Here is a 27,791-nt window from a genome sequence, read left to right on the forward strand (position 1 = left end):
TTTTGAGGAAGATCATTTATTAATGAATAATAACATTTTTGGAGAATTCCTAAATTAATCTTGAGTATAATTATGTCATATGATACCAACTTCCCGACTCAAATGTAATAACAGATTGTGGGATTTATTGCGAACAGTGAGATATTTTGCAGAGTGGCTTACATAACATTCAGGCACATAGAAGACACATTAAATGTAATTTGCATTTAAATATTTAACTGAGGTTACTTGTCACTGAAATCAAATGGCCATCAATGTTTTTCCAACACTCTCACTGAACCTACAATAACATTTTCCTCAAACATGCAATTGTCTCTTGCACAATACAAGCGGTTTATAAATGCATCTTTGTACATACATGGAATTAAGCTTTTCCAATGCTGCTGTCAGTTTGGATAGTTTGTAGGAGTAATGGCACATGCAGGACTGTTTGTTAATAATCAGGCCTAGATTTCTACAAAATATTGCACTATCACATTTGTTAGTATTGTCATAAGAGATCTAATATGTTGTTGGTAAAAGATTCCCTTTGAATGTCAAAGAAGGTGCTGGATCACATAGCTCTTGCTGAATAATCATTGCAAATTCCTTTAAGAATATCAGGCACCAACTTGTTCACCATTGGGAAATCTTTCACAAAGAAATGATGTGAATCTTTAGGTTCTGAAGCCATCGCTCTCAGTTCATTTGACATTGCCCATGAAATTCCAACTGAATAAACTACGACATCTGAAAGGGAAAAAAAAGTACATGAATACTTGGGAGGAATATTTCATTGTTGAAATCCAAACCAATATTACCTAAGCTTTCTTGGGGTATAGTATATTATTTTGCAGGATTCTGCCTCTTAAGTTACTCAAGACTTTTTAGCCAAAGTTCCATTGTCAGAGACATAACATGTTGGTTTTAGTGGGCAACCTTTTAAAGCATTGCAGCAAGGTTTCCTCAATCTTCAAATCGAATTACTTTTTTATCATGCTTTCTTTTTGTTCAAACATCAAATCACCACAAGTACTAAGCTATTAAAATATCAGTTTGGGTTGTAAATTTCTTTTGTCTAAGATGGTTGTTGTTACACTGGCACTATTTTTGAAAGGTTTAAGAGTAATGACAGCATATTCAGTTCTAAACCTTTACCAGCCTCTGGTTGATAAAGCAGATTTTCATTATCCCTCTATCCTTCCAACAATTACTTTATGTATTTTGATCTCTGTTAAGGAAAATTGGTTATTTCCATTTTCTCTTTTTGGCTTCCTCATAATTTTATAAATATTAGCTTTAATTCTGGTTATTTAAAATGCCTTTGAAATGGATTATTAGGTTAAAGCTCCTCCTTTATGTCTTTTCTATACCTCTAAAATACAGTTCCTTGTAAAAGTATTTAGCTACCAACCCTTTGTTCATATAGATCAGTATTACAACCAGGGATTTTGATCAATTTCACTGAGAATTTTTATTTGTGAATCACATGCTTCTTTTTTCATTGTAGATCCCAAAAAAGGGAAAAATTGTAAAGCATAAGAAACTAAAAATACAAAAATTGAAATGTCAGCAGGTCAAAAATACTTATTCCTTTTGCTCAATACTCAGTTGAACCATCTCTCACAGCTATTACAAACAGTACCTCTATTAGCTTTGCACAAAGTGATGGAGCAAGTTTTGTCCATTCCTCCTTGCAAGATTGCTCAAGCTGTGCCAGGTTAGTTGGGGAGCAGCAGTGGACAACAATCTGAGATGTTTGATTGGGTTAAGGCCAGGACTCTGGGCCACTTAAGGACATAATTTTTCTTCATTTGAAGCCACTCTGTGGTTGCTTTGGCTGTGTGTTTTGGGTTGTTGTCCTTCTGAGAGACTAACTTCCTCCCCAGCTTGAGCTCTCTGGCAGAGGCTAGCAGCTTTTTTAATCCAGGATCTCTGTATTTAGCAGCATTCATCTTCCCATCAATCATGACCAGAATTCCAGTCCCTCCTGCTGAAAAGCATCCCCAGTTCCCAGTAACCTAATAATCCATTTCAAATGCATTTTTAAATTACCAGAATTAAAATGGCTGTGGTTTCATGTTCTTTTTCCAGTTTTTCACAATGGACTGCACTGAGCTCCAAGATATGTTCAGTGCCTTTGAGGTGGTCTTATAGCCTCCCCAGATTTGGGCTTCTCAATTATCATTTCCCTGACTATATTTAATGCACTTTTGTGTTCATTTTGGTTTGGTCTGTTGAAAACCTACCATAGTGTTAGAGCTAACAGAGAGAAGAGGGTATTCTTATGAATTCATTGAAAAAAGGTGATCCTTCAATTTTCTACATCAACAAATTGGTTATGTTGGAAGATAATATAGAGTATTGCACCCGAGGAAATTTAGTGTAGTAACTGCAGATGGGATAAATACCTTTTCAGCCTTACAATTCTGGTTTTTAATTTTTAGTAAATTGTCAACAGCTTTTGGAATTTTTCTTTTGATTTGACATGATGCATAATGGATTCCAGATTAACTCAAAAATATCCCACTTCAATATACTTTAAATTTAGAAAATAAGACAGAAAAATGTGAAAACAGTTGTGGGGGCTGAATACTTTGTCAAGGCACTGTATATTGGTTTTCAACTTTTAAGTCTTTAAATTTAAAAAAATAATCAGTTTTAAAAACTTTTGTGAAAGATATAAGTAAAGTTACACAACAAATTGAATAAATTACATAACTTAGGCAATTTGTTTTTTATTTGTGGACAGATCAAATATTGACCAATTCAAGTTGTGCTTCTTTAATGCAGTCATCTCTAACGATGTAGAATTCCATAAGCATTTTCCTGCCAAGAGGATCACAAAAGGTAGGATTGTATTTTTAATTAAAAGTTTCACTTTTGAATGTACCAAGGCATAATTGGCAAGTTTGCTGATGATATTAAATTAAGGGGTCTTGTTGATAGTGGAGCAGATTACAATGAATTCCAAATAGATCTTGATCGACTATGGAGATGGGCTGAGGAGTGGCAAGTGGATTTCAAATTGGATGAAGGTGAGGAGATGCATCTTGAACAGTCAAAGCAAGGTAGGACCTACACAATGAATGGCAAGGCACTGACGAGTGCTGCGATATAGAGGGACCTGGGAGTTAAAGTTATAGGAAGAAGGCAGGAGAATGGGTTTGAGAGGGATAATAGATCAGCCATAATAGAATGGTAGAGCAGCCTCCATAGGCTAATTGGCCTAATTCTGCACTCCATGTCTTATGGAGTATAAGCACACAGTTCACTGAAAGTGGCTGTACATGTAGGCAAGGTGCTGTAGAAATAGAAGGCATTTAGCATGCTGGCCTTCATCAGTCAGGGCACTGAGTTGGGAGGTGGAGACATTATGTCATTCCTAAGCCTGCACTTGGAGTATTGTGTTCCAAAATTTAGCCTTGCTATCAAAGGAATACATGGACACTTTGGGGAAAAATGGATAGAAACGATTAATTAAACTCACAGGCCTTCTACTGGCTGGTTATGGAGTCTCCTCAAGTGGGAAATAACATATGGCATAAGATACAGTATACATTAAAGAGCATTATAGCTAAGATTGAAATGATATTATTTTATCATCCACACACCTGCTTGATGCACCACAGTTGCTGGATACTTAACATCATCATAAGATTGACCGTCAGTGATGACAATCAGCACATTAATGTTGTTGTTCTTGATTTTTCCAAAGAGGTTCCTTAAGGTGTAAGTAAGTGCTTCTCCTGTAGCTGTGCCACCACTCCAGTAACGGATGCTACTGACGGCATTTAGCACATCATCCTTTGCTAAATAGTCATCAAAACCAAATTCAGTTCTTTGATCATATGTGAACTGTACAGCACCAACTCTTGCACCGATCTGATGAATGTCAAAGGATTTCACAATTTCAGTGATGAAATTCAAAACGGTGCGGAAGTTGCCATCACCAACACTGCTTGATCCATCAATTAAGAAGCCAAGGTTGACTGAATTGTGACATGTTCTACTGCATGTCATCTGGCTGTGAGAGCACAACCTTTGTGCTATAGGTTTTATAAACTTGTACATACCAAACCAGTTTTGGATAGCATAAGAAAATAATCCATTGTTTTTGCAAACAATCTGGAATTGAAGAAAAATGATGAAGCATTATTATAGTGACACAAGAAATTTTGGATGCGCTAGCAAATTAAGTTCACCCTGATATTTTGTACCAGAACAATGCAATAAAATACAAAGTATATTACTTATTTGAATTTGGTGGTTAAGTTTTATAATACTGATTCTCTTTTGCCTAGAACAATATTGCATATTCTGCTCTGGTTTTGGAATTGGCTTCCATCAACATCTGTGCCTTTATTTATTCCATAAAATGGAATAATCCGACAGAGTTGTTAATTGCTGATGATACATCAGCAAATTTTTAAATCTAAAAAGCTACATGATATCCCATTGGTTACAAAATTATTTAAAAGGGTTTGAAAATATTGCCAGATAGAAAGCAAAATATTAGCAGAATTCACAGCTAATGAAGTGGTTGGTGGGGGGGGGGGGGGTGGATGAACAGGACATAATCAAAATGCTGGAGATGCAATGGATTGGAAATAATAAATACTTTAATACTTCTATTTTTGTAAATAGAAAACAAATAATTAGATTATTATACTCTTAATTGCTGCAGTGATCTTACCTTTTCTGCATAATTCTGGTCTAGCACCATTTTTCTCTCTTCAGGAAGGGCTTTTGCAACAGAGACAATAAAAACATTAATGCCTGATTCTCTGGCCTGATGTGCAGCATTTTCAATTTCATCTGAAGGCCATCCATCCACAATGACAACTACAACTTTTGGATATCCAGTCCGTGAACCCTTGTTAGGAGTGAAAAAGCCCTCTGTTGTGTGCATCAGTGCTTTACCTGGTATATACAATAAACATTTTAAGTAAAGAAGTAATTATTTAGAAAATTTCTACATAATTTAAGCTGGTCCAGATAGTACAATCATATGGATGCCGGTAGCAAATACAAGCATCTGTTCTTAGCCTACTTGGTAGGAAACTTAAGACACCTTCCATGCACAGCAGCCCCCCATCCCCATCCTACCCCCTCTCCCCATCCCATCCTTACTGCAAAATAACGCATCCATCTCCCAGAAGTTCAGCATTAAATGAAAAAAACACTTCTGAACAACTCATTTCATGATACTTTTTTTTGTACTGACCTGAAGAAACCAGCACGAGGAATTAAAAACGTTAATGCTTTCATGACCGTCCTGGACCTCGAGGAAAGCTGTGATTTTTGTTAACATTGAGAGGCTATAAACTGGGGCTCCTTTATCTTATTTATTTTAATAAATGTGTAAAATGCAAATGGTTGGATACATTTTGTAATGGATATAGACATATATGCAACTAGTTAATTTTGGGAAAGAAACTAAAAGTGGCCTCTTGGAAGATTTAGTTTAACATATGAATTTCCTTATTTGTAAGAAAGAGTTTCAGACCAACTCGTGTAAAGTCCTTTGGAACAGCACCAAACGTATTCCCACTGGCATGAACGCAAAAGCAAAGCTTTCTACTTTCTTATGAGTAAATTTTGGAGATCATCTGTAAGATCAGTAATGTCAGTCAATATTCAAGTAAAAGTGCTGATGATTGAAGTTTTGATTGGATAGTTGGTACAATGCTTTTTGAGATAGTGATTTAGATGCATATCATATTTTTTACTGAGTTAAGTATTGTATGTACGGTAATTAGTTTTGCTACAACAAGTGTATGGGACATTGGAAAAAAGTTGAATTTCCCCATGGGGATGAATAAAGTATCTATCTATCTATCTATCTATCTATCTATCTATCTATACCCAAAACATAATGTCCACAGCCTGCAGTAAGTCACTGAGGGTGTTTATGTCATAACCCTCAAATGCGGCATCAGTGGAAGATGATTGATCTTATTGTACTTCTAGAAGAAACTGTGATTGGTTGTTAGAGAATCTGATAGATTGCTGTCAATATATGTCTTTATTTTAAAAAAGAGGGAAACTAATGATGCTTTTGAATCCCAGCAGTCTGTTTTGCACCAAAGTCAACTTCCTGAGTTATTTCAGTTTTTTGTCTCTCTCAAATAAGATGAATTTAGAAAGGGGAGAAACAAAACAGGAGCATCTTCCCAGTAAAAGATTGGGAAATTTCCCCTATTAAAGGCCGTGATGGAGAATTGCTGTACAAATCACTGAACTTTGATTGAAGTGTGCTCACCAAATCTGATTTAAATGTTTACATTTATTTACCATTAATTAATTTGTATTCTCAGCTCTTCCATATCTCTTTCTCTATAGAATAGGACGGTTGCCTTGAAATTAATCTCTGGTTGTTAATCATAATGAACTGACAGTATTTTTTACTCTGTGTCTGATATTCATTTTATTGATTTCAGTGACTATTACTGCCACCCCTCTTTCTTTAATCCCTCCTGTTCTGTTGCATCTAAAACAACGGAATCCTGGTATACTGAGCTGCCAGTCCTGCCCCTCCTGCGAACAAGTCTCACTAATGACTACAATGTCATAATTCCAGGTGTTGTTTCATGCCCCGAGTTCATCTGCCTTTCCTACGATACTCTTATGCACAGCTCAGACATTATTCACACCATGCGCAACCTTTTGATTCACTGAGAGCTGCTGGCAATATTTTGCCTGTGGATCAGTTCACCAGTATGGTACCATGCAGATGTTAGAAATGAACGAGAGGTGAAATGGGCTCTTCTTCTCTGCCCAACACTCAACAGTGACCAGGTTTGGTGCAGAACATCTTGCACTTCATATCTACCCTCTTAGTTTTATTCCAATGATGGCTGGCATGTGTACCTTGAACTCCTTCGAATGATGGAGTCACTAACTGTGTTTGACAAGTTGTTTGTTCTCAACTTAAATCTTCATTTTTGATTATTTAAATGTACTTTAAATGTCTGTAAGTGTCTAAGATTATCAGAGGCATTCAAAAGTACTCAAAAGCTTTGGCATGCTGACAGAAGGCTATCAGAGAGATTTGGAGATGAGGCTTCAGGATCCACTGCCTGAGGCCTAATTGCTACCCACTCATCACAATGCCTTGCTGAAAGGGTGTGTGCAGATCAAATGTCCAGCAGGCCCCAAAGAGAAACCGCAGGGTGGTATGAAAGAGAGGGAGATGGCTGGATCAATGGTCAGCAAAAACAAACTAGCTGTTCGTCTGCCACCAGTCTCAGACTTACTGACAACTTGACAGAATGAGTTTTAGATTAAATCTAAGCTCTTTTTAGAGATATACATCACTGTTCCTCTACTTCGAAAGTTGCTGCCAGTGAGTCTGTATGGAAACAATCTGGAAAAATTGCAGATTTAATGATATTAATGAAAATCTCTTGCTCTCTATTACTAACCAAGAAGTTAACTACTTGTGTTTTGGAACAAACCATAGGCTAAAGAACCTATACCATAAAATGATGAAAATGTGACAGACATAACCTTTTAAGCCTCAGATATTAAATGAATGCAAGAGTTGCTGTGTTATAGTTAATCAATGCATTGAATCAAGCAGGGATACACCATAGTTTACACTTGGAGTCATTCATGTGTTATGTTCACTCTCAGAGATGGGATATTAAAGAGAAAACAAAACCTGTTAAGTGTCGTTTGCAGAAATGGTGCTGTGAAAAATACATGCCATCTTATTCCGGGAACAATACGTACAACCTACAGTAAAGAGGCCAAAAAGTTTAGAAATCAGCATATCATTCCATGTCAATAACAAAATGCATATTTTCAAGTTGCCAGCTTGATTGGAGAACAATGTTGAAAGTGCAAATTTAATTTCTGGAGTAGTCCAAATTAAAAATGCAGAAGTGGGAATAATGTTACTGTGTATATTGTAATAAAAATCATTCCACTCACCAACATTGGTGTCGCCTCCCTTATATGTCACATTTTTGATGGCAGAAATGAGATCTCTTGAATTAGTGTTATCCTTCAACGTGAACTCAATTTTAGGATTGTCACTGTAATACATGAAGGACATTGTGACTCATTTTACACTAATGCAGACACTCGTATTTTCACAAGTGCAAATGATAGTTTAGCCTTAACTGGAAAAGTTTAAGAGAGTGATTTGATACAGTTTTTCCCATTTTACCTGACTTGTACAATGCCAACAAGTGCCCCTTCTGGCCCGATACCAAGCAAATTGGTAATTCTAACGACAAAATTCTTCTGTAGGTTAAATCTACGTTTACCAAGGTTCCAGCTCCCATCGATTAAAAAGGCGATATCAGCTTTGCAATCTGTGGGATAAAGAACATGCTGCCTTTCAATCAGTAGGTAAAATTTTACTAAAAAGAACTGTATGTGTGGGAGGATCCTTACCTTTGATTACTGGTTTTGAATTCTTTTTCCCATTTTTTGCAGTTTTTTTCTTTATAGTTCGTGCTAAAATATGAATATTGAAACCTGTTAGGTGAAATGCAGTTCTTACATGTTTCCTTGTATATATCTTTTACAGATCTTAGTGAAGTTTGCAAATGAGCAAATAATAGCATGTTAAATGAAGAGTTTTTTTCCTTAAAACTTCCACAATCTACTAAAAAATGTAACATTTCATAGGAAGAGAAAGTGCTGGAAGTACTCAGTCAATCAGAATGCATTCTTAGGAGGGAAAATAGAATTGACATTTCAAGTCCTTTATCAGTTTCCAGATCAGTTCTGAAGAAGGGCATTGGCCTGAAGTCAATTGTGCTTATCTTTTCACAGATACCACCTGACTACTTGGGTATTTCCAGCATTTTCTGTTTTTATATCAGATTTCTATTATCTACAGTCTCATGATTTTCACTAACATCAATATTCATTTACTTTCCAAAATATTTGTTTACCATAATATTAAAAAAATGTTTATCAACAATATACAGTAAGGTTGAACCATATATTATCAGATGTACGTTTCCTAATTCTTTTAAGTAGCTTTACTATCGTGAAAGTGCCGACATGAAAAACAAATTAACTGCTCACAAACTTCTCCATCGACCTTGAATAAATGTCTGGCTGAAATTTGTAAAATCCTATATCCTTAACTGAATAGTATTGGATGAGAAGGATTAGGTAGATCAAAATTAAATTAGAACTATAGGACAGAGTACCGGTAGTTTTGTCATGGCTGAAATTCATGTCATATATATATAAGGCACTTGGAAAAAGAACACTGACCAAAGCAATTGTTATAATATCCAGTATGTTGTATAATTATCCAGAAAACATGCTTCAATAACAAGAAGTAACTATATTCTATAGAGTCATAGAAAAGTACAGCACAGAAACAGGCCCTTCAGCCCATCTAGTCAATGCTGAGCCACTTAATCTGTGCAACTGGAGAATTGGGTCTGGTTCTGTCTGGTAACTACAGTTCTGGATGTGGCGGTGCCATCTTGGGGTTACAGGTGTTCAGTAAGGAGTTGTTTTCTTTGGAGGAAATATAATTGAGAAGAAAACTGGTAGATGTTTACAACCTGTGGAGCAGACACAATGGACCAAATGGCCTTATTCTGTTCCTATGTCTTATGGTCTAATATCATGACTAGTTTAGCTGGGATAAACTTTCCCATTAAAAGTGAGAGACAAAAGATATGGGGAGGGATGAGGGAAAGCTCTTTCTTTTTAGAAAAAAAGCACAGTGACAATGATATGCAACTGATTGTACAATGATCAAAGCAGAGTTAATTGATGCTTTCAAAAGATAATTGAACAGGCAGTTAAGGCTAATAACTTACTGCCCAATGGAAAAAGCAAGTGAATTGGGACTAAATTAATTGATGTACAAATCCTGAGAATGTAACCAGTGGACAGAATGGCCTGTTTTTGAGCTCTGATAGTTCTTAAATTCCACAGCAGGTTTTGTTGTTGTAATGATTTTCAGTCTGATTAGACAGCACACAGTATTATGAGATGTAAAATAGACAATACAAACCATTTGGAACTACTGTTGCCTTTGGCTGTCCAGATACTTCTAGACTTTTCGCCTTCCCTTCAGCAGAAGAAATTAAGTTAATATTTCAGACTTTGTACAACTTTGAGAAACAGCTTTCTATTTGTGTGGAATAAGACCATCTTATTTACAAGACTGCATTTACATCTTTGGCCTGAATGCAAGTTGGAATTTATTGCCTTTTGATGTTTTTATGCACACCACATGTTTAATTTTGTAAACTGAGAGAAAATAGTGTAAACCGCATGCTAGTTATGCGATTTGCAAGGCCCATTCAGATTTTAAATAGAGAAAGCAGGCATGAGAGATTTTCACAACCACCAAAATGTGAAATAAGGTGAAAGAACTTCAAATATTTAAAATGACATCTTAAAAAAATTAGTCACATTGAAATTTTACAGTTTCATGCAGGTGAAAGCAAACTATGGTGTCTGGTTAAACCTTTTTCTCAATTTGAAAGCAAGGTCACTTTGATGCCAAATCATTTCTGTGAACACTGTCATTACAATATCAGCTGGTGATTTATGAAAGCGTAAGGAACTTGATTGAATATTTAATAATCTACAAGTTGACAAATTTGGTGATTAGTATTGTTAAGTATAGGAATTTAATGCAACTTCTATAAAATGCATACAAAAGGAATATCCCATTAAACTTTAACCAAATCTATTCATATATATGCTAATTATTTTGATATATTTTTCATTGGTAATGGTACATTGCTCTGGTTTAAACTTTCCAAGGTTTTATAAACAAATATTAAAGCTTATTTTAAAAAATATGCTCTTCACATTTAAGCACATTGATAAACAAATTTGAAGAAACTCCTATGTGGAATGTGAGACTTAATAGATAGATTGATAAGAATGGTGAAACATTCACTTTTCTCAAATAAAATGAAATATTATTGAAAACAGCAGGCCAGTCACCATCTATGGTGATGAAATGTTACTGATATTTTATCTGTTTTTCTCTCTCCATTGATACTTTCCGAACTGCTGGGTATTTTGTGGTATTTTGTTATTTTTTAAGTCCAGATATTCATCCACAGTTTTGCTTTTGTTTCATGATTGACTCTTCACATATTTGTTTTTGTATACACACACAAAATGCTGGAGGAACTCAGCGGGTCAGGCAGTATCTATGAAAAAAAGCACAATTGACGTTTCGGGCTGAAACCCATCAGCAGTCTGGAGAGAAAAGGCTGAGGAGATTTGAAAGGTGGGGGGGGGGAGGGGAGAGAGAACCACCAGGTGATAGGTGAAACTTGGAGGGGGAGAGATGAAGTAAAGAGCTGGGAAGTTGGTGAAAGAGACAGAAGGCAATGGAAGAAAGAAAAAGGGGAAAGGAGCACTAGAGCGAGGTGATGGGTGGACAAGGAGATGAGATGGGAGAGGGAAAGGGGGATGGGAAATGGAGAGGGGGATGGTTTGGGGGGTATTACCAGAAGATTGAGAAATAAATGCAGCCATGGGCACTTGTTTGGGTCCCAGCTATGCTTGGCTGTTTGTCGGCTACGTGGAACAGTCCATGTTTAAAGCCTACATTGGTGACCATCCCGCATTTATCCTATGCTACATCGACAACTGCATTGGTGTTGCTTTCTACACCCATGCTGAACTTGTCGACTTCATCCACTTTGCTGCCAACTTCCACCATACCCTCAAACTCATCTGGTCCATTTCCAGGAGGCCACACCAGGAGAACTTCCGGTAATGCCCCCCAACCCCCTCCTTCTCCATTTCCCACCCCCTTTTCCATCTCTCACCTCATCTCCTTGCCCATCCAGCGCTTCCCTCTGGTGTTCCTTCCACCTTTTTCTTTCTTCCATGGCATTCTGTCTCTTTCACCAATCGACTTCCCAGCTCTTTACTTTATCCCTCTCCCTCCAGGTTTCACCTATCACCTGGTGGTTCTCTCTCCCCTCCTCCCACCTTTTAAAGCTACTCCTCATCTTTTTTTCTCCTGTCCTGCCGAAGGGCTTCGGCCCGAAGCGTCGACTATACTTTTTTTCCATAGATGCTGCCTGGCCTGCTGAGTTCCTCCATTTTGTGTGTGTTGTTCAGATTTCCAGCATCGGCAGATTTTCTCTTGTTGTTTTTGCATACAATGGGAATTTTGTCAGTAATCAACCATTTATCATTTGAAATTCTTGAAAAGATTAAGGCACCACTCACTGGAAACTGTAAAAGAGCCCCTCCATTGACGAAGTGATAAAGAAGATATCCCATTTGCAAAGGAAGACTGATAGTCAATCTGTCCTGGTAGAAGCTGGAGATGAACCAGTCCTCCCCTGCTGTCAATCACACCGCTGCAATAAATCACAGTAAAAGACAGCCGTGAGGAAATGCCATTTACATGTATGCTTGGGATGATTGTTGCTATTGTTGGCAACATTATAATAATGCATAGAAAGTGTTTCTTTAACTGATTAAATCATTGAATATGTTTTCTTTAATTGAACAACAATGAAACAAAATATGAAATTTCAACTAACAGTTACCAAACAACACATGCCTTGAGTCTGAATAATATCACTTATAACAGTGGTTAGTTATTGTAAGAGCATTATTAGTAATATTTCACAACTATTTTTAATACTGCCAAAGGTACAAGTTTTATAGAAATCTCACCAACCATGATAAAATTACAAATGGTATTATAATTTTGCACAGGTGCCAAGTAGATCTCCAGTGAAGCGATTTGACATTTTTTTGTTTATGGAAATGTTGATTAACTTTTATTTTTAGTTCACTTCTCCATGCATGATTTTAGTTTTCTAAAAGTGGTAGAAATTGATGCATTAAAGAGGTTATTTCTTCAGTAGTGCGAGGCAAAATAATTACGAGCTTAAACATCTCCCATTTTGTAATTGTAATTGTTATTACAAGTTTGGAGAAAGAGTTATTCTAAAAGCAAAATAATGTAGATATTGGAAGTATTCAGAAGGTCCTGTGGAGAGAGAAAGCTAATTATCCCTTTGCATCAATGATCTTATTTCTGAGAGTCACCCATCTCTCCACTCCAAGTCAGAATGGGATTTAAAGCTTATGGTAGTTGTAAAGAATATAAGACTGCAAAATAATTGAGAATGAAGGAAACCATTCATCCAAACTCAATTATTTGCAGGATTTCCTGCAATTCTCTCATTATAGAGCAGTCGCTTAAATACTACAAAATGTCACAAACATTGCACTACCGCAAGTCCTAATTTTTTCTTTGCCAGTTAACTTGAGATTAACAAGAAAACAAGAACAGGAGAAAAATATAAATTAACTTTGGCCCAATCTCACACTAGTTGTGACATGATTTATAAAGTAAAATTGTGTGTGTTACTTTGCATCCAGCAGCTGCAGAAATCTCTTGTGTTCATTAATTTCATTCTGGTTTAGCCTTTCTCAGTTTTGTGTTTTATCTGAAGTATTAAGATGCAGAAGAAATATTGTTCTAGCAATAGTCAAATTGTCAGAATGAAATGATTGTGCATTTTATGGGTGTATAGCCCGAGAAATCAGAAAGCCAAATAAAACATTATACAACTTAACACAAAAAACTTGGAAAAAAAGGTCTTACAAAATACCAGTTGTCACTATTGGTACATTTTAGTTGAAGCAATCAAGTTAAAGCTTCATGCATGTCAGCAAATAAATCACCATAGTGTAAATTGGTCAATCATGGTAAAACCAAACCTTCAATACTAAACCTAACTCAAAATTGTGAATTATTGCTTATTTGGGGGAGGAAACAATGCATATGAGTGACACCTGGAGGTCACCGATATGGTAACAGCAATTCAACCCATCAAAATTTCAGTCCATTACCTCATCAGAACATGGAAGCCACAAGATGCCTCCCTGAAACTAGTGTTTTAGCACTAGTTACTTCTTCACATTTTTTAAAAACAGCATTTTTATGCTGCAGGTAAAATAGAACATGAAAAGAGTACAGAGAAATTAATTGAAGATGAGAGGAAATGTCAGTCATCACGATGATAATTAACACATTTTCTTCACTCTTTGTTTGAGGCATTGCTCTGAAAAAGCTTTACAATGAAAAGCCAACAGCGCTTTTCACATTCCAAAAAGGAACAATACATGTTACAGAATGCATCAGGTAAATAGAAAATAACACAATGGCAAGAACTACATAACCAAATTAATGGGAAACTGATGTGGAGTTCCCACCAGCTCTGCATTGTAATTAAAGCTGAGGCATTGCCTCACTTGCTTCCCTAACATGCTGCCCCTGGTCACATCACAAGATGTGCAAGTTTTAGTCCACAGTGTTTTTCTCAAGTGATTAATTGTTCATTCAATTGACCCTACAAGCTCTTCCTGCAGCTTGAAAATGAGTGGTCTAAGTTTGATGAGAACACCTGAGGTTTCTGTGGTTGGCAAAACCAGGGATTCAGTCTCCTGAGGGTATATATGTGGATTTCACTGTCTGGACTAGTGGTGGGAAAGTCCCAGCCAGTCTTCCTTCTTGTGCACTGGCAGGCAATAGGTGAGGCTGAAATGAAGAAGGAAACCTTGATAGAGGATGCTCTACATAACATCCAAACTACTCTTCATCTTTTTCACTCCTTGAGGAAGAGATCTGATAATGAGTGAAGTTCCAATTACAGGATATTTTGAAGCTGGCAAAAATGCTGGAGCCCAGCGTCTGAATGGCACCAGCTTAAATGTTGATCAAAGATGTATAAGCATCTAACAGGATTCCTGTGGAGAAGGTTATTTGTGGTATTCACAGAACTGACCGCAATCTCCTTTCTAACAACACTGGCTAGAGAATGTTGACGACATGGCATTTGGGTGGTCAGAATGTGGCAACTCAGAGAGAGACGACTCAAAATCTCCAGTGATTAACAGTGCACAAAGAAACAGTTTCATTTCTCAACTGTGCTGTCTCCTCTCGCCCAGAATACTGGAGGCCACTTCTTTGCTGGTCCCCTAATGTTCAGTCATGCTCTCTGCATCTTTCTCCAACTATCTTTTCTAGTTTCTAGTTATTGCCAACTTCTGTTGGCAAATGGGTTATGAGTGAGGAGAGTAATCTCCTCCATAACCTCTTTTGCACTATGTCACGACTGATAAAATAACAAAATGTACAAAATAACAAATGTGAAATTGGAGGGGTGAAAAACCGTCTGGTTGTGAGCTATTGTCTTGTTGAGTGAGTTTAAGGAGAAGGTACTGTTTGATGACACAATGATCTGACATGATTGAGAAATAAGGTGAGGAGAACTTGGGTGTTGTGGGGAGAGGGTATAGTACAGAAAAATACAAACAGAAAGACAAACTACTTTGTTGTCTTAGTCAGGCTGATGACCTCTTGACCAAGTTTGCTACTGAGCCTCAAGTTAGCACTCTGTGTACTATCATCTCCATTACTGTGCTATTGAACATAGCCTTTGACATGATGATACAAGTTACACCAATTCAAAATAACATTTCCAAGTGGATGAAATCGGAACATGAAAATGCTCTTCGTCCTTTAAATTTGTACTAGATAATCCCACAGCTCAATTACTTGGGTCACCTGTGACTGAAAACTGGTACTTAAAGTAATTGAGGAGTAGAATCAGAACACAACCAACTAATTTTTGGTGACATAATCACACGGCTGGCTAACATGTTGCTTTCTATTGTGTCTGAAAATTATCCATTTACAATAAACCCAATTTAACAAATTGAAATTTATTTAATAGATTTTGTTTAACATTTAATTTGGTTATGTTCAGTACTTGGGATTCAAACAAAGGACGTGAATTGCATTTCCTGTTTCATTTCTGGAGGGATTTGTATGTTTCTTTTATAACCATACATATAAATCCAGAGCTTAGAAGACAAACACAGCATTTTTAAAGTTACTATTAAACATATCCAAAGTGAACTCAATTCACTTAAGTAGTATTACTGACTATGGCTAGAAAGAAGAACACAAGCATAAATACTTTGTTAATGCATTTACTTTTAAAATTGTGTAATGTAGTCAGTGACATCCTTATATAGCAACATGCAGAAAACCTGAGTTAGATGATGAGCAGATTCCCATCCAAATGAGTGAAATGCAAATTGCTTAAAATGAAAAGAAGAAATACAATTGAACTTCTAATGAATTTTAATTTAGAAAACCACCTTCAGAGTGAGCAATATTGCACAGTAAACACAAATAGATCTCACTATGTATTTTGAAAATGAGACTTTTTTCTTACAATGTTATAGAGTTGTCCTATCATATCCAAGTTCGCTTTTTTGTCCATTTGTGCTAATCCCATTTGACCACATTAGGACTGTATCCTTTTGTGCTTTGTCCTCTATTTTTAAGTGTCTGCCTTAATGCTTCTTAAATGTAGTAATTGTATTCAATTTCATGATTTTCTCCTGCAATACATTTAAGATATCAACCCCTGCTTTTAAAAAACTTATTCCTCATATCCCCTTCAGAAATTCTTCCATTCATTTTAAATCTATGCCCTTTCATTTTTGATGCTCTCCTATGGGGAAAAATTCTGTGCCTCTCATAGTCTTATATGCCTCTTTCTCTCTGGGAGAAAACAACTGAGCTTATCCAATCTCCCACAGTAACTAAGATCCTCCAATCCAGGCAACATCCTGGTGAATAATCTTTGCTCTCACATCCTGTAGTGAGAAAACCAGAACTGTATGTGGCAATTAATTAAAAAGACTGCCCTGTAGATCTTGCCTATGCACTAGATTGCTAACATAATTTTTACTATTGTGTATTTTCAATATTTAAAATTATAATCCATGACATTGGAACACCTGGGATTTCAATCAACTCATTCGTTAAAAAAACAGTTCTGCAAAGGCAGACTTCAATTGATAGATCTGATGCAGATGAGCATTTCTGAATAGAAGAGATTTTTCAAATAAAAATTAAAATTATTCACATTTCTTACAGTTATTGATGTGATCTGTCACATCAGGTAAACACTTTGGACTACACTTGCAGAAGTTAACATAGAAAGCTTTACTCATACTGCTGTTAATTTTAAATGGCTTTCTCTCTATTTATTTTGTTTTTTTAATTATTTACTTACAAAACAAAGCTATGTTTTAGTTTCTTTCCTCTGGTGAATTGGGCTGAATGGCCTCCTCTGTGCTCTAGGAAACTATCATACTTCTAACCCAATCAATTCTGCTTCCTGAAATAACATAGGAAAAGTTGGAAGTGAACAGGCCAGTCAGAAATTTTAAGATGTTTGAAGTGTGTATCTTTCATCTGTTTTTGTTTTTGTTCATAAATTGTTGATGCTAAAACTGCAACATTGCTAGCTTTGTTGCTATTGAAAAAAAAGCTGACATGTTGTCAGTGAAATATAATGTAAGTATTGTGGAATAAAACAGAAAAGGTTGGAATTACTCTTATCTGTCAGTCAGCATCTGTGGAAAGAAAAATAACTACATCACTTGCTGAGTATTTCCAGCATTTTTATTTATTTTTAGAAACATATATAACACTTGGCCTTTCGAGCCACACCATCCAGCAACCCACCAGTTTAACCCTCGCCTAATCACGGGAGAATTTACAATGACCTACTAACCTGTACGTCTTTGGACTGTACCCATGCACACATGGAAAGAACGTACAACTGTTTTATTTCATATTTTGAGCATTTGTAGTGTTTGACTATGTATCAATAACAATGAATATATGCTTAGGAATGATTGATGCCTTCTGCACACTTGATTTCAAGTCTTTTTTGCTATTCCTTTATCTATTTTCTCTTTCTCCTTGTGCAACCTTTGACACTTTGAACATTATCAATTTTTTCAAGTGGATAACTAACTTGCAGGGTGTCCTCCACCAATTTCTTTTAAAACATCACGTGTGCTCAGTGGCACCTTTGGGGAATAGAAACTGTATAGAATTCAATTCTCTAAATTTGTAAATTGAAGTTGCAGTTGCAACAAAAAGTTCAGAATCAGAACTAGATTTAATATCAGCAGCATATGTCATGAAATTGTTAACTTAGTGGCAGCAGTACCATGCAATACATAATATAGGAAAAAAATCAATTACAGCAAATATATATATAATTAAAACAGTGCAAAAACAGAAATAATATTTAAAAAAAATAGGTGAGGTAGTGTTCTTGGGTTCAATGTCCATTTAGGAATTGGATGGCAGGGGAGAAGAAGCTGTTCCTGAATCACTGAGTGTGTGCCTTCAGGCTTCTGTACCTCCTACCTGACAGTAACAATGAGAAGTAGACATGTCCTGGGTGATGGGGGTCCTTAATGATGGACGCCACCTTCTCAGGCACAGCTCCCTGAAGATGTCTTGGATGCTGTGAAGGCTCATACCCAAGATGGAGCTGACTAATTTTACAACTTTCTGTAGCTTGTTCTGAAATTTGTGAACCCTTTTCTGCATTAATTACTTATAAAGTGTGGTCTAATCTTCATATAAGTCTCAATAATAGACAAACACAATTTCTCATCAATATTGAGTACACCATTTAAACAGTTACAATCTAGGTTCAAAAATGTATGTGAACCTCTGGGGTAATGCCTTCTACAAATGCTATTTGGAGTCAGGTGTTCTAATCAATGAGATGAGCTGGGGTTGTGGGTTGTAGAGGTGCCCTGCCGTATAAAAAAGACACAATCAGGTTATTGACAAAACCTGCTCTTCTCAAGAAAGATCTGTTTATGTCACCATGTCTTGATCAAAACAACTTGCAGAGGATCTTAGAAGAAAAATTGCAGCTGGAAAAAGCAACAAAAGCATTTCTAAAGACCTGGATGTTCATCAGTCCACAGTGAGAGAAACTGTCTACAAACGAAGGAAATTCAGTACTGTTGCCACTCCCCTAGGAGTGGGTGTCCTGCAAAGATCACACCAAGAGTGCAATGTGCAATGTTGAAGGACATGAAAGAGAACCCAAGGGTAACAGAAAAAGACGTGTGATATCTCTAGAACTTGCTAAAGTCTCTGTACATATGTCCACTGTAAGAAAAACACTGAACAAGAATGGTGTTCATGGTAGGACACTATTGAGAAACCTACTGCTCGCCAAAATAAAAAAAGTTGCTGCATGTCTCATGTTTGCAAAAGACTACCTAGATGTTCCACACTGTTTCTCGGACAATGTTCTGTGGGCAGCTGAGACAAACATTGAACTTTTTGGCAGAAATGCACATTGCTATGTTTGGAGGAAAAAGGGCACTGCACAACTACACCAAATCCTCATCCCAATGGTCAAGCATGTTGGAAGGAGTATCATGGTTTGGGGCTGCTTTGCTGCCTCAGTGGGTGGACAGCTTGCAATTGTTGAGGGAACAATGAATTCAAGGAGAATGTCAGAGTAGCAGTCCATCACCTGAAGCTTAATAGAAGTTGGGTGATGCAACAAGACAATGATCAATTTACACAAGAGTAAATCAATTACAGAATGGTTTAAAAAGAAGAAAAGTTGTGTTTTGGAATGACTAAGTCAGAGTCCAGACCTTAACCCAATTGAAATGCTGTGGCATGACCTGAAGAGGGCTGTTCATGCAAGGTATCCAAGAAATATTGATGAACTAAAACAGTTTTGTATGAAGGAATAGTCTAAAATTCCTCCCCATTGTTGTGCAAGGCTGATCAGCAGCTACAGGAAGTGTCTTGTGGAGGTTATTGCCACTAAAGGAGGCTCTACCAGTTACTAAATACAAGGGTTCACATACTTTTTCCAGCCTGGACTGTGAGTGATTAAACAATGTGTTCAATAAAGACCTGAAAAGTACAAATGTTTGTGTGTTAATAGTATTGTATTTGTCTATTATTGTGACTTAGATGAAGATCAGACCACACTTTATGAGTGATTAATGCTGAAAACCAGGTAATTGCAAAGTGTTTGCAAACTTTTTCTAGTAACTCTACATTTCAGTGTGACACCCCTATCATAACTGAAAATCTAGAAATCTAGAAAACTGGAGAAGATAGAAATAAAAAAGAAAATTCTAGAAACACTTAGGAAGTCAGGCAGCATCTGTGGAGAGAGAAACAGTTAATGCTTCAGGTGTAACATAACTCTGTTTTCCCCCACAGATGTTATCTAATTTGCAGTCTTGAGTGAGTTCAACTAACTCAACACTCACTAGCTTGATAGAGTTATCGAACACCAGGTATAGCACTCCATTGTTAACAGAAGATACAGTTGTTTCATCGAGTAAATAAAATCAGAATCAACAGCAGTGTCACAACTTGAAACAATAATTGCCATTTTCCATTTTTGCTGCCTGTTAATCTTTAAAAAGCCAATAGATATTACTTCAACAATAGGATTATTTCAATGACTGCATCAGGTACCGGGGGAAGTGAAAAAGGGAATTTGTTTCCAGCACTGATGGCTTACTGTGATTCAAGTAAATTCAGCATTGTGTGTTATCTGCATCTGAGGTTATACCTGAGCAAAGTTATGAGAAGAGTTATGTTTTATTTATTCTTCGGACTTGGGAGGTTTAAGGTCAGCTGATAAAATGTAAACATCTGCAAGCCAGCATGGATTGTGTATTTTATTATCCTATCTGAAATGAAGCACTCTGTTTCCTTACAGTGATCCATTCATTGACCTTTCTAGGAATTGGCAAGTCTCCCCTGATGCAAGTGTTGAATGTGAATGCAATTCAAATGTGGGCACATATTGCTGGTCGATTAAGTTCCTACAGAAATCAAAAGGCAGTGTATTTTGAATGGAGTAAAAATCTTACATTTTGTATGAGCTCACTCTTCAATTTGATAGCTGCTGCTGTAAACGTACATTCAAAATGGCTGATTCTCCAGTGGTTTCAAATCAACCAAGATATGGAAATCAGCAGAACGGCAAAATGTAAATCCTCCTTTGCAATAACCAAACAATACACTCATTCTCTTCCCTTTCTCAGTTTCTATAATATCCAAATGATGCTGAGATGTGAATCAGGATGCCAAATGCAAATCTGTGTCACTGCAGTGTTGTGTTGTCATACAACTTATTAGTTAATTCCTCCACACTTGATTGGTAGAGGGGTTAAGGGTTACAGAGAGAAGGTAGGAGAATTGGGTTGGAGAGGAAAAAAAATCAGCCATGATAGAAGAGTAATACACACACAATGCTGGAGTTGACAGAGCATAAGTGGAGAGGAATAAAATGTTTCAGGCTGAGCCCATTCATCAGAATTGAATATTCAATCAGCCACGATTGAATGACAGAGCAGACTCTATGGGCCAAATGGCCCAACTTTGCTTGTGTAGCTTATGGTCAATATGAGATGATATTCTTTCCTGCATTCAACTGAACAATGGTAACTGGAATCAGTGGTAAATTATATGATTGAAGCACTCAAAATTCTCAAATAGAAGAATGTGAAAGGCAGATAAAAACAGGTGTGTAGATAATTGAAACTGTAATGAATTTATCAGGAATATAAAGGTTAGATTGAGTATTTCATTCTCAGACTGCAGAGAATAAGGAAAACTACTCACTTGATATGAATTTTTCAGCTCATATGCTATCACTTTGACATACTGTAAATAAACAATCCTGGGTGTCATTGTACACCAGCTATTGAAAGTGCACCTATTTTTTATGTTTCTATGAGAAAAATTATTCCAGATGCCATTTTGCCTTTTCTCAACCTCTAAAGTTCATCTATTCTCCATGTTAGGTAAAGAGACAAAACAAATATTTGGATTTTATCTCTAAACTCTGATAAATAGAGTTAGAATATATATAAACTGTTTTAAAATTATTTTTTAACAGATTTATTCCAAAGAGCTTAAAGGAAGGGTGAAGATTCCTATTGCATCAAGGTCTAACTTCACATCGAATGTCCTGCAGGACACAGATTTTTGTTATACTGAAGAATAGTTGTGATTTTGTTTTTAACTCTGTGGAACTAAAGAGAATATTTAATAAAATACTCACTTTCATTATTCCCTACATGCTATATATTAATTGCACAATGTCAATCAGCCTGCATTGTATTTTGTTGGCTTTTCTCTAAAACAGAACTTAAAGTCATTACTGGCATTACTTTGTTGTCCTCTTGACTTAAGCATTCACTTTGAGGGACGAGGAACCAGGTTAGAGATTTACTTTTCATAAAAACAAATTTGACAGCCATATTGTCAATCAATTAGAAAGTCAGATCAAGGAAGTGTCCATATCTATCATCAACAGAACATAACTGAAAGGTTTCATAGACTGTAATTAGTTAAAAAAATACACAGGCATATAAGATTTAAAATTTTAAAAGCAGAACATGCAGAAGTAAGAGTTTAGAGAGAATAACTGGGAGAGCAGAGATTTTACAACAGTTTATTTCAAAGCTATTGCAAGGTGTTACCATGCATGAGGCATATAATTACTTAACATATGATTTTGTTTCAAAAACTAAAAAATTAAAATTCATGGATCACTGGTGTTTCTTTATGTGCTGTCTAATTAGCATATTTTAAATGAAGTAAATTATTTTTGCCTAATTGACACTGGATCTATACAGCATTTGCAATCAAGATGTATTCAATACAGGTCCTCTCCACATTACAAATACCTGACTTAGGACAACCCATGTATATGAATGAGCATTTGGGAAACCAGTTGGATGGATAGGGATGGACTTTCCAGCTGCTGCAGGTCTACAAGTATCTCTGGCCAGGTGGGAATGCAGAATTTCCACGCCTTCCCCCCAATGCTCCTACCCCACCCTCCTAGCCATCACCCTATTTTCTGAGTCAAGCTGAAAGCACCAATGAGTTCAGCTTACTCACTGAGTCTGTAAGGCCAACTGACAACCATTACTTCTACATCTGATCAGACTCCCATCATAGCCGTTTCTGTGGTCCTCTCCTCTACAATGCTGATCAGTTACAACTTGTGAATTGTTTGTTGCTAACATTTTTCAGGAATGGAGCCCTGTTGTAACCTAGGAACTATGGGTTTCCTTCAACAAATTAAGTCTTACTTTAATCTAAGGATTTCTAACATGATCCATCTCTTCAACTAAAAAGCTCATTTTTCCCTACTGATCAGACCCATAACACCAAGTATAAATCCTACTAGTTATTTCTGCACCAGCTTCAGCACTTGACTGTGTCCTGGTGGACAGAAACATAGACAACTCCCAGTGCATGCTCTGAATATAAATTCACCTACTTTGCATTGTAGCATTTTGGCTGAGCAATTTAATATTCTACTTGCTTTATATAAGGTGGATACTGTAAGTGTTTTATCAACTCAGGCTCGAGATTTTCTTTTGCATTCTTTCCTAAGCCAATATGGGGAAGCACTGACCCCTGATCTTCTTTTGAGTTGTATAAGTTGTATTCATCCCTTCAGTTTCAAACGTCACACAAAGACTAGCTGACTTTTTGAGCTGGCGCCAATGTTCACAAACGTAAGTTTTAGATCTTGCTGAATTTGGTGAAACAACAGTGCTTAAAGAGAGCTCTTTGTAAAGATTAAGTCATCTCGACAGTGGGAGCTGTTCCATTTTCAATGTTGGTTGGATGGAGTTGGCTGCCACTTTAATGGGATCTCTGACACCCCGCAGTTATTATCAAGTTGACTGAGAAGCTATTTACATTGAAGTATTCTCATAGCAGCAAACAAAGAAGAATGACTTTTACCTCTTGAGTTCTTTTAAACAAGGTATCAAATAAAGATTGGATCCTATGGTGGAAATTGAAGAATAAGAAAAAAATATGATTTTATAAATACCAAGGTGGGGAGATATTATAATCCAAATACCTGAACTTTGTTTATGGCCCAGAGAGTGCCTGGATGCTAAGTATGCCTTAGTATTAAATTAAAACTCATTTGGACATTATGCAACAAAACAACACCAGGGCACTTCACAGCAAGACTACGTAGTTTGTAATTATCTGAGATATTATTTGACTGAATTGCTTCCTCCTGTTTATGATGTGGTAGGGAAATAAAAGTCTATTAAATGGTTTTTGTTAAAATACATAAAATTATTAAGTCTCATATTTTCACAATCATTGTAACTGCAAAATCTTGCCCAACATTTCTATAGATGCAGGAAAATGATGTTATTTGCATGATGCCATCTACACTGCCAAGTGACCGTTTGTGACTAGAGTGAGGTTCCAAGAGCCTTGGACATTCCTTAATAGTGAATATTCATCACCCTCGTGGGAATTTCTTTTGAGAACTTTGATTTCCTTTTAAAGAGAAAGCTTCATTGGGAAAATCTCACCTGTGAGCAGCAGCTGAGCAGATACTGGAGACAGAGGCATACACACCAGTTCCCCAGATTTCATTCTGGGAAAAATCACAATTTGGTGGGCACAGCACATCCACCTGGCTGTCCTTGAAGGAACTACCTCTACTGGAACATTCGACGGAAACTGGCACTTGAAGAAGAAAGCATACTCTGTAATACACCTCACAAGAACGTTAATGTTCCATCAGAAATGCTTTAATAACTAAATCTGAATAGATTCACACTGTTTCATATAACATTGAGAGGGCAATAGACAATTAAAAAGTAAACATGGTAAGATTTAAGGAAGCAATTACACATCTGTTGCATGGGATCTGTACAATACACTTAATCTTGTTTCAATAAATCTATTAACTTCTAGTACAGAATTTTATAAATCTTATTTAAGACTTGGTTCTTGTCCAATAGATGTAGCTGGTGTTTACTTTTACAAACCTACCTGATCCTTGATCTGGTGCTGCTGAGGTAAATGTTAACGTTCCTGTATGCAAGAAAAGAAGAATTATTTGTAACTCCAGGTTAATTCCTGACATAAGTTTAAGAATCAGTCACATCAGTTGGAGAAAATGGAATTTATGGCTTGCAGAGAAAGTCAAATAAATGGCAGTCCAGCCCCAATAATTAAATTTACAACACACTCCAGCAATCTTAACGTGAACATATTGGGAGTTTAATGAAAAGAACGAATGATGTGAGTTAGTAACTTTGAATTTTCAGCTACTAGGTATCAGGATCTCCTTTGTGCAAATCCTTGTAGATTCCAGGTTCCCGGATCAGGTTTCTGTGTCTTTTACTGATCCGCAAGCGCAATTCAGCGGAGATTCTGCTCTATTCCATTCTAAAAGTACCGTATTTACATCAAATGGGCGCAGAGCTCGGAAAAGCAAGATGCACTGCTGGGTTGGATTTTAGTATGCTCGGACATTCCCCAGTTCCCCAGTCTGTGCCTGCAACGTGCTATTTGGTAACCCCAGCTGGGCTGCAGGTGAGCTCAGCTGCCTCGGGTCATTTTGAGCGTTTGAATCTCCTCTCCCAACCTGATGGATTTCGCCTCCACCAACTAATTGCCGAGTTGCCGTTGGGAATGAGGCACTTACCGAAAAAGACGATTGCCCTAGTTAGAACAAACATGGTAACAACATCCAGGGTATCCCGATCCAAGAGCTACAGTCAATGACAAAAGCACACAAGGTGAATATCACGGGAGTCAGGCTGAAACCACAAGTCGACCGACAATCCGCTTACGGCCGAATACCTGAAACAAAATCAACCGCAAAACAAGCAGCTTGGTTTAAGCCGCGTTAACAATGTCCTGCACAAAATGAACAGGTCAAAGCCCCTCTTTAATGATCCACCCCCGGTGGCATCTCTAACCCTTTCTCGTAAACTCTCGGAAGAGTGGGGAAGATGCACTTAATAGGGGCTTTACTTCAGCCCTTGTTTTGTGATCTTATTGTCCAAACTTCAGTAACAACTGCTCCAGATATCTTAAGTATCCGGTATTGGATCAACATTAACGAATGCCCCCCAGTCCTGTCGTTTATTTACTGCCAATCCAACGTTAAGAGGTTCGACCCTTTCCTTCCCCACTGTCCCTTCGTACCCCGTCCAGATTTCCACTCACTTCACCGTTCGCTGAGGAAACGAGACGATCTGATGCTTCACTCGGTAGTTTTCTGTGCCGTCAGCAAAAGGCTCAAATCTCACCCTGAATCTCAACTTCTCCAATTCACCTAAATACGCCTGGTTGCGTCACGCCGAGGCGTTCCAGATGCGCAATTTTGCGGATCACTGTATATTTCGTATTTATATCTGGCACTCTGGCGGCAGAACGAGTTTTTAAATCTGGATTGGAACCGAGTGACAGTAGATTAGAAAGGGGTGATCTACAAGGAGAGAGAGAAGGAATCGGTCGGAGAGCCAGCCACAGATCACGGGGACTCGTTGTGGCAGCTTCGCCAGAACGGGGACAATTCACCAGGACTGGGAAATTGATCGAAAGGGAAAAATCAAGAATTGAAACTATTAGTAGCTCAGGTAGCGTCTGTAGAAAAACACAGGCGTGAAAAATCAAACAAAAAAACAACTCCATAACCTGTCAGTTATGCTTGTCTCCGATTCAGGTGAATTTGCGTAACCTGAAACGTAGCCTTTATTCCTTTCTTCATAGATAAGTATTTCCAACATTTTTGTGTTGTTTCAGATTTCCACCATGTCGAGTGTGTTGCTTTAGGTTCTCATCAGGACTATAGATTCTCTAGAGAAAGAAATGGCCTGGAATGGAAATTAATTAGAAGGGGAAAAATAGAACTCGGAAGAGCAGATCACCGAAATTAAATTTATATTAATAATAACCAGAAATCATCAGACTGCACACTCATCAAAACCAGGAAACCAGTAACCAGTTCCCTTCAATTGTAAAGTAACCAGAATAGTAATTAATTAGAAATGGAATTTGCCAGAACTGTGTCAGATCTAGAAACCCTAAGATTTCAACACAACCAGATATCAGAATCAAAGTCAGCAGCACCACATCACTGGAACGGAAAAATACCAGACCCAGAAATTCATGAAAACTCAAAAATATCACATCTGAAAGTTGACAGAAATGGAAATCAACAAACCTGAAAGGCATTTACTCAGAATGGAAATTAACAGTTAAGAAAATCATAAATGACAATGAACACAACTGGAAGTTACTCCAGTTAAACAAAAATCAGAAGCAGAGTTGACCGAGCATATAAATAAGAACTGAAAATAACCAAAGAACTGGAAATCACCAGTTAGTCATCCCCAAACTGGAAATCATTAAAACCAGAATACACCACAAATACAATCATAAGGAAACTGGAAAATATTTCCACACTTTACATTGTATCTTTAGTAATAGATAATGAAAATGCCTAATTTTCCATTTTACATAATAGCAATATATTTCACAATTAGGTATATTAAAAATCTGCATTTATATAGTACCTCTAACATGGGGGGATATCCTGTGACTTTGCAGAAACAAATCTGATTGTGGAATGCAGAGAACACTTTGAGTATCACACACTAAACTGTAATTCTTGAAATATATCATTCATTAATAAGAATATATTGCTGTGAAAGCACTATACTATAAATATCTCATTAGACTGTGAACAGGAAGGAATGTGACACTGGAGCAACACAGATATTTTACAAGTATATTTAAACAAGTTAATTTGTAAATTAGCTGGTGGGGGGTGGGTAAGGGGGTAGCTAATATGTCATATTGATCTCAAACCTTTTATAGTACGTCCAAACTAAAGTCCTTCCCATATGATTTGCAAGAGCGAGTTGGGATTGTACACTTGGTTATAAACCAGTTCCCTATTCCAACAGAGAACATTCCTGCATCTTCTTCAGTGATTCTCTTGGAAAAGAAAATGTTGAGATGGTTCTGGTCCAGTTTGTAACATTCTCATTTTTCTGCAACATCGTTTCTCTGTTGCCTTTACTTTCTTTAATGAAACAATTAAATGATACTTCTCAAAGACAAAATGATACCACAGCCAGCTTTCATCTCC

At 36.9% G+C, this 27,791-nt stretch overlaps 1 protein-coding gene across 3 annotated transcripts; it reads right to left on the reverse strand.

Annotated features, from left to right (window-relative positions):
* Nucleotides 1–105: 105 nt before the first annotated feature.
* coch (coagulation factor C homolog, cochlin (Limulus polyphemus)) lies at nucleotides 106–26,018 on the reverse strand. Of its 3 annotated transcripts, none has more exons than XM_073040075.1 (12): nucleotides 25,862–26,018; nucleotides 25,335–25,492; nucleotides 24,677–24,718; nucleotides 24,211–24,367; nucleotides 12,175–12,308; nucleotides 9,980–10,036; nucleotides 8,386–8,448; nucleotides 8,156–8,303; nucleotides 7,918–8,021; nucleotides 4,676–4,902; nucleotides 3,594–4,107; nucleotides 106–729 (listed from the first exon to the last, which is right to left on the reverse strand). In XM_073040075.1, the coding sequence occupies exons 2-12, from the start codon at nucleotides 25,366–25,368 to the stop codon at nucleotides 554–556; spliced, it is 1,656 nt and encodes a 551-aa protein (XP_072896176.1). In that variant the 5' UTR covers nucleotides 25,369–25,492; nucleotides 25,862–26,018; the 3' UTR covers nucleotides 106–553. The 3 variants fall into 3 exon arrangements, with proteins under 3 accessions (XP_072896176.1, XP_072896175.1, XP_072896177.1); XM_073040074.1 differs by having other exon boundaries at nucleotides 25,335–25,401; nucleotides 25,862–26,014; XM_073040076.1 differs by having other exon boundaries at nucleotides 25,335–25,401; nucleotides 25,841–25,967.
* Between the last annotated feature and the right edge of the window lie 1,773 nt (nucleotides 26,019–27,791).

This window comes from Hemitrygon akajei, chromosome 3 (assembly GCF_048418815.1).
Source record: "Hemitrygon akajei chromosome 3, sHemAka1.3, whole genome shotgun sequence".
Classification (NCBI taxonomy): Eukaryota; Metazoa; Chordata; class Chondrichthyes; order Myliobatiformes; family Dasyatidae; genus Hemitrygon; species Hemitrygon akajei.